The sequence below is a fragment of the Pteropus alecto genome, unplaced genomic scaffold, assembly GCF_000325575.1.
Source record: "Pteropus alecto unplaced genomic scaffold, ASM32557v1 scaffold20, whole genome shotgun sequence".
NCBI lineage: Eukaryota > Metazoa > Chordata > Mammalia > Chiroptera > Pteropodidae > Pteropus > Pteropus alecto.
In genome coordinates, this window is record NW_006436298.1 from 38855342 (window position 1) to 38863807 (window position 8466).

The 8466-nt window shown below is 37.5% G+C and overlaps 1 protein-coding gene across 1 annotated transcript in view; it reads right to left on the reverse strand.

Moving 5' to 3' along the window:
* The window catches only part of TRIM36 (tripartite motif containing 36), a 31541-nt gene extending 23081 nt beyond the window's left edge, over positions 1-8460 (reverse strand). Inside the window, exons 1-2 of the mRNA XM_006913290.3 lie at positions 8209-8460; positions 6003-6237 (exon numbers count right to left, since the gene is read on the reverse strand). Of these exons, the coding sequence (XP_006913352.2) occupies positions 6003-6237; positions 8209-8235 (262 nt within the window). The 5' untranslated portion in view covers positions 8236-8460. The remainder of the gene's footprint in view (positions 1-6002; positions 6238-8208) is intronic.
* Between the last annotated feature and the right edge of the window lie 6 nt (positions 8461-8466).

The following is an 8466-nucleotide window of genomic DNA, read 5'->3' on the forward strand; positions in this document are numbered from 1 at the left end:
TCCAAAAAAATCTTCAAATTGGTATACAGCAAATCCCCCCAAAAAGTCAGCCTTCAATCATGTTTTATGATCTAAATATCAATGAGAAAATAAAGTATTTCAAAACGAAGAGAGTCAATTCATAACCTCTGCTGGCTGCATCCTCTCCCATATTCTGGCTACAACCTCCCCACTGTTACCACCTGGCAGTCAGCGGACTACTTCTCCACACACTGGACATTCATGTTGGGCTTCTTGGTGTCTGGCAATGGGCAGATGTCTTGTACTGCCACCCTAATGTTTCTTTTCACACATTCTGACCATCTGATGAAGTTACATTTAGTCTTTGAGTATTATTAGCATTTTCAACCTGCAAAACCTTTTTCTCAATCACTGTCTGAATTAAAAACAGGTAATAAGCAATTAACTTTTTCAAAACAAACTGTTACCTTTTCTCCTAATTGCTAAATTTCAACATTTAAAATTCTCAGGGACTCACTGAAGACTGTAAGAGGAAAGGATCATATGTGGCTTCTAGAAGTGGCTATAAGATTTTTAAGTTGAGGCATGTAAAGGAAGGTAAGGAAAACAGAAAAGGGATAACATTTTAGATGTCTATTTTCTCCAATAAGATATAAGGTATCACCAGCATTTCACACAAAAAAAAAGTAGCCGATTTTACTTTAAAGGTCAACTGGAGTAAAAGGAAAAAAATCTTTTAATAAGATAGGTTGGCCCATCTTTCATACAGAATCAAATATTTCAGAAAGCCTAAAAACGCAGTGTACATTATCCACAAATGGGTAACACCTCAAACTTTAAAACATTAACAAAGACACCATATGCATAAAACGAGCAAAGATTATGTTATTAACTACAAAAATTATCAATACTTTTATGCAAAATTTTAAATAAAGAAGAAAGTACTGGCTTACTTAACCTCCCCAAAATAACAATATGGCTGTTAACATAAGCTTTGTTCCACTAAGTAAATGTAAAAAATTTTTAAGGTAACTGATATTTAAAAAGCTAACAACAGGGATATGTCGTTTTCTTCAAAAATATTTTGTCATGTTATATTGACAAAATGCAAGCACTAATAATCAGTGCCCCCTTTAAATACATTGGAACTTGTTTGGAAATTTAGTCCTGTTGACCTTTAAGTCATTCAGCCCAATTTGTTCACTTTCTACAAAATTTTGAAGACTTGACCACTGATGTTTAAAACCTTATCTATACAAGGTTATTTAATTTAAATCTAACACTCTACTGCCTGCGGCCACACAAGCAATAAAGCATTTTCTACCTCTCCACCCCAAAGATCTCCATTGTGATGCTGTGAACAATGAACAGAAAGCTGGATTTAGAATTTATTTTCAAAGAGAAGATTCACAACTCATTAACAAAAGATAAAGCAGTAACTGTGTTCTGCACAACACAATAATTGAATTAACATTAAAAAAAAAAAATGTGGTTTTCCTGGTACGCATGGTATTTATAAAGCCATCACTGTAAAATATTCATCAAGCTTATTTTAGAATTCAGAATTTATCATTGCTAGTACAGCACTTAAGTGACCTACGCTTTATCTTAGTAATTTGTATTTTTAAACAGTCATATTTCTGCTGTTGAAAATACAAAGTAAAATCAAGCACCTTTTGATTTTTTGCTGATGTAAATAACACTGGAAATAAACATTACTAAAACCAACTATATCTTTCTGACAAAGGGAAATACAAAATAGGAAGAAAGCTGGCATATATATGACCAATAATATACAGTAATACTCTTATTTTTACATAATTTAATAAGCTATTGCTATACTCACAAATCTACTCTCCTTTCGAGGCACCCTTTTATTTTAAAAATCTGCCAAATGTCCAATGCAATGCTATCCAAAAAGAATATGTGAGCCAAAAATGTAAACCACATGTCATTTTAAATTTTCCAATACCCAGATAAAAAGGAAATGAGTGATATTAAATTTTAATGATACGTTATTTAATCTAATATATCTAAAATACTATTATTTTAAATTGTAATCAATATAAAAATTATATTTTGTATTCTATTTTCATTCAAAGTGTTCCAAATCCAGCGTGTATTTTTACACTTACAGCACACTCAATTCAGACTAGCACATCTCGGTGCTCAAAAGCCACGTGTGGCTTAGTGGCTACTGTGCTGAACAGTCCATGTTTAATTAATCCTTTTATTAAACCAATGGCAAAACTAATTTTTAGAATTCTATTCCTCCCACGCCAATTACTCAGAATAGGGTTTCTGGTTTCCTTCTTAAGCATGTCTAAATGATGAAAAATTTTAAAGAGAAACCTGCCAGGAAAAATAAAAGCGGGGGGGAACATTACTTACCCATGAATTTATGTTTGAATCTATCCAATGAAAACTTAGGCAAATGTTCCATAAATGCAGGTTAAGTGACATTATATTTGTAATACAATGACTTGTACTAGTTTAAAACTGGTGATCATGAGAAAGAAGGAAATACTAGAATTTTAATTCACTTGCTAAAAACCTCCAGGATCCAATTACTATACGTGGAGCCTTCTCACCTTCTGTATTTAACTTGATCTATATGTTCTTGATGAAGGTCTATGTTCTAATTATTGCATCATTTACAAAGCTCTCTGTACAGTGTTAGGCTATATGCTTCTTAAAAAAAAAAAAGGAAAGACAGATCTTTTTGATTTCGCTTCAGCATTTAACCATGTCCTGTAACTAGCAAATAACTTAAATATTTGGCAAATGAATGAATGCAACTGGCACAGCACTTTAAGGCTGGAGAAGATGTGGCAGTTGATTTAACAACTGGCTTGAACTACAACCCAAGGCAGAAATCCCCTCTTATAATATTTGCAAACAGTGGTCATCCATCCATTGTTTAAAAGAAAGACTCCAAACACTGATAGCCCAAAACCTGGATGGGTCAGAGTCAAAGATGTGTTTTGGCTGCCCTAGTCTATTTGAGTTGGCATGGTGTTTTTTAAGTAATTTGAATTTAATGCCAACATTTAAAAAACAGGTTTTGCACTGAAATCACATCGGGTTTTGTTGTTGTTGTTGTTGTTTTTTGGCAGGGTGGGGGTTACTGTTTGGCACTCCCAAACCCATACCAGTAGCCACTAGTGCCAAGTGGTTATTGCCTCGTTAGCCAAGACATCTATTCTGGTCTCCACAGTCCAGAACCAGCCCACTGTCTCCAACAGAAGCCTCATCAGATGGCTGCTGACACATGGGCTGCTGATTTTCTTATAGTAGTTAATGGGGAAATGAAAAATTTATTGTCTCTATACCTATCTCAAAAGCAATAAAATGAAAGAGGGTCCTGTATTTTTCTGGAGCCTGCTTCATTAATTTGGCCCCTGAAGCATCTAAATTTCACCTCTAATTTAAATACTTCCAGTGACAGATCTGACAAAATTAGACAGCCCATTTCATTTTTGGAGAGCCTTAGGTATTTGCTTTCTCTTGTGCTAGGTTGAAGTCTGCCTTTCTATTTCATCTATTCATTGATCTGTAACCTTTGCCATGAAGATACCCAGTATATTGTTGTTCTCTTCCACAAGACAGCCATCATATTCTGCTGTTGTCCCTTCTCCAAATTAAATATTATTTCCTGTAGTTGTTCTTCACAGAAAAGTTTTCTAATTTCCTCCCTCGGGACATAATCCAACTTAATAAGGTTCTTCCTAAACAAAAGGGAGGAACATCTCAGTAATTTCTGATCTAGACAAAGTATGGTAGAATAGTTCTCTTGTTCCGAAAAAAAAATGCCATTTTTATTAAATATGGTTATTATGGTATGCTTCGTACAACTCTTGTAGCCAAGGTTTGTCATTCGACATTCACTCAACAAATATTTATTAAACGTACCTAGTACTGTGTGAGGTATGAGTTCCTGAAGACTGTTTTTCATCTAGTTAACCATATTTCATCCATATTTCATTCCTACTTCATATTAATCACATATAAAAACTAACCAAAGCTTAAGATTAGAAGCCCACATAAAATACAGGCTTTCATAAAATACGTATATGAGCTTCATCTAATTACAGGTAGAAATACTAATGTATATAACTAAAATTCCTTTTAATGGTCTGTACTAAATATCAACAAACAAAAAGTGAATTTCCCTTGGTTAATCAGGCAAGGATCTTTAATTAGCCAAAGAGGTTCTATCAAAAGAATATCAAGTTTTATCTGGCAGGATGATTTCAAGCTGTTACTGTCTTTCCTCCCTTCCTCACTGTGCCAGTTTCCTAGCAGGATGGAAACATAAAAATGATGACTTCGCAATGAGTATAACCCTCTCCAACCTCATACTCCCTGCACTCCCAGTTACCTAATTTTTTTTTTTTGTATATAGTCATGCACTGCATAATGCCATTCTGGTCAAGGCCGAAAGGCATATAATCATACTCCCTGCACTCCCAGTTACCTAATTTTTTTTTTTTGTATATAGTCATGCACTGCATAATGCCATTCTGGTCAAGGATGAACTGCATATACAACAGTGGTCGCATGAGATGATAAGGGATTTGAAAAATCCCTACTGCCTAGTGACGTCACAGCTGTCCTAACGTGGTAGTGCAACATATTACTCACATGTTTGTGGTGATGCTGGTGCAAACAACCTACTGCGTTGCCAGTTGTAGAAAAGTATAGCACACAATTATGAATACATAATACTTGATAATGACAATAAACAACTTACTGGTTTATGTTATTTACTATATTTTTTATCATTATTTTAGAGTGTACTCACTCTTTCTATAAAAAAAAGTTTGCCATAAAACGGTATGCCGTATTACACCAGCAGCAGCCTTATACATCTCGTGCTTACTGTATCTCTTGATTGCATCATTTTCTCTTGTCCTTCATTTAATCTTGTGTTATTTTGTACAGTAACATGCTTGTAGCCTAGGAGTGGAGCAACAGGCTATACCGTAGAGCCTAGGAGTGTAGTAGGCTATACCATCTAGGTTTGTTTTATGTGCACTCTATGATGTTCACACAACCATGAAATTACCTAATGATGCATTTCAGAACATAGGTTGTCATCAAGCAGCACAAGACTCTATATGTATAATTTTTATATGTGCAAAATATCTTCTAAGTAATTAGTGATTACCATTTAAAGAAAAATACATGTTTTTTAAATAGCATACTTTTACTCTTACAACAAATCTACTCTTAATCCACTCTCCTACATGGCACAAAGACATAAACATCGCCCGAGGAAACTCCGTATCACAGCATGAACCAAAAAAAGAGGACATTCTCTAAAAAGATAAATTTGCAGAAAGATTCTTTTCTGATAAGTTTTTTTTAATAAGATTAATACGTTATTTTCATACTATAAGAAGAAGAAATGGACAGAGTGGAGAAAAGAATTAAATTTAAAACCTCAAAGCCCAAGTTGGGCAGAGGTTTCAGAAGCCCTGAAATCTGGGTGCTATACATCTAATTAGACCTTTTTCTATCATTACTACAGAAATCCACTACTCTTTAGTTGATGTTCAAAACCTTTATTTTTAAAATGGATTAAAAATGGCTGAAGAAAATAAAATCCTCAGGTGGAATAAAATGATACCAAATAATTCCTCTAAAAAGTCATTTACGACTGGTCATTATATAGTCTCACCCCTTAATTGTGCATATTTATTTACACATTACTATATATAGATGTTGCCCTAGTAAGTACTTCAGTAGTCCATTATTTCATCCCTCATTAAAGTACATCGCAGCGTAAGAACATCCCCTAAAATACAGACAGAGTTAATAACAGGTTTAACACAAAGCCGGTATTCAACACCCAACTTTAAGTGCATACCAAAAAACAATAAGAATTCATTTTGACATTCTAAAATGGGGGTGGGGGGTTCCTTTATAACTACAGTTTTAGTTTATTTGCTGTGAAGATTAACCCTCAAAAGGACAAAGATAATTTCCCTTCCATAGTTATCACTGAAACTCCCTGACCCCAAGGTTGTTCCACATACCTGGTCTGTTAAGCCTGTCAATTTTATCCATGCTAGGAGAGGGGAGACGAAGTCGAGGACTGCCCTGATTGGAGTTGTCTGATCCCATGTCATTGAATGAATCATCAAGTGTCAGTAAGAGTTCTTTTACACATTTATGACAGATACTATGTTGACAAGGAAGAATCAATGGGTGGGTAAACAGCTCCTTGCATGCTGGGCAAATAAGCTCTCTTTCGATATTCTTAATGGTAACCTTAAATTGAGAAAAAGAAATCAGAATCAAAGGTAATTAGTAGGTGAATATATTAACATGTTTATATCTCCTGTGCAAGCATATGTGCTTACCGTTCCCAAAAAGAATTAAGAAGCAAATTTTTTCTTTAAATCCGAAGTTCCTTTTTGGCTATGAAATTCTAATACTATCAATCCCCCTCAACATCTAATAGCCTAGAACTGAAGGGACATGAGATGGCAAAAACTAAAGCATGAGAAAAATTAGCAGAAAATATTAGGGGATCATAATATTTCATCAATTATGAAGTTATTCAAAGCATTGTTAATTCATTGATTTAGAACTTCAGTGAAATCCTGAAAGCTGATTACTTCAATAAAAAATTAAGGATATAGCACTAAGAATAAGACTATTCCTATTTAGCACATTAACTTTGTGACTGGCAAATAAAAGCTGATAAAAAGTGAGTTCACCAAGATGTTCGTGGAAACCTACTTGAAATCTATTTCTACATTAAACATGACCATTTTTCATATGCTGCAACTGTAGTGGAGGTAAAATGCTTGAAGTTCTCATGCTGCAATATCAAAGCAATTATCTTAAAAGCACTTTATGAATATTGAAAAGGTGTATAAGATTAGAAAGCACTATTATAAGTGCCCTCAATACTACAAACATGCATTATTTTCAATGAGAAACATTTAGACTCTTATCACAACTAAAAAGTTTTGATAATCTCTATCAGTTTTCCCACCTTTTCCCTATGTAGGTTTTTTCCCCCATGTAACTCAAACTTCAGTGGCTATGAATCTATATCAGCATCCCTCCATGTTTAATGACAGTCTAACTTTAAAATACTCATAACCTTGTACGATCATTTCAACTACTGAAAATATAGAGAATTAAAATTGAATTAGGTCACTTATTTTAATTAAAAATGTATACTATCCTATTCAAGTGACACAAAGTGCTTTAATAATCCATAAGTGCTTTAATAATCCAGCTCTAGAACGAACTGGCTTTATCACTGTCCTTTGCAGTGTTTCTTGCTGCATCACTCAATACATATTTAATAAAAGCTCACGTCATGTCACAATTTTGGTAAATTTGGAAGATAGCCACACCTCACAATTCACATCAAAGAATATATTCGCATCCTCTCATTTCGCAGGGGATTTTACGCCTAAATCTAAAGAAAATATCGTCCGGAATGTCCAAAGTAGGTTCTCGCATCCCATTTTATGGGAGGTTTATCTCCCACTGGAAGATCTAAAATCATTTCCATTTTCCTTGTACATAAAGCAGTACATAAGCTTTTTAATCACAGTAGATATAAAGTAATTCTTACCCAGAAGAAAAATTAGTGTTCATTTTACAATCTGATTAAGAGAAATGTGATGTTGTGGCTCCCCAAATTAAACTGTTTTAAATAAATGAGGTTCGACGGTAAACTAATAAGTTTGCATATCCGAGCCCTTCAAACAAAGCCTTGTACCCCGACAGCTGCCAGAGCGAGCCCGCCTCCCGCCAGCACACACAGCCGGGGAGGAGCCTTTGCTCTCGGCGACGGCTAGCCGGGTGGGGCCGAGACCGCGGGGGTCGGAGCGGGACTCGAGCGTCCGTCCGCCCCTCCCAAGGGGCGGCAGGACACGCGCCCCCTCCACCACGCGCACCTCACTCCCTGAAGCGCATTAATTCTACAAACCTGAACCCCCTTAAACTCCCCGAGGTGCTCAGGTGGACGACAACCGCATCCGAGGGGCGCCCTCTTCCGGGCACAGGTGACCCAGAGTCCGACCCTTGGAGGAGTAGAGATGGGGGCGCCCTGGTCTGCGGAACCCGGCCCGGGGCGGAGAAGGCGAAGAGGAAGCAGGGCCAGCGCACTGCAGCCTTCGCGCCTCCGGGGGCGGAGGGGTAGCTCCCTCCCAGGGGCTAGGGGCCCCGGGGCGCCGCCATCACCAGGGGAGGCGGCCACCCCTCTCCCCTACTCACCAAAGAGTCTGAACCATCCCCCTCCATGGTAGCCTCCCGCCAGGTGTCATCAACGGCAGGGTCCAGACAGGCAGACTAGCGGCGGGCAGGGTCTGTGGGTGGGTCCCTGAGGCGGCCGCGGAGCCTCGGCTGGGAGCCGGAGGGAGAGCTGGTCCGCCGGTTCCGGCCCGCGGACCGACGCGGCGAGCAGGCCAGGGCGGGCGAAAGCACAGGCGCGGAGAGCTCAGCTTCGCTCCCTGCGACGGCCCCGGAATCCCG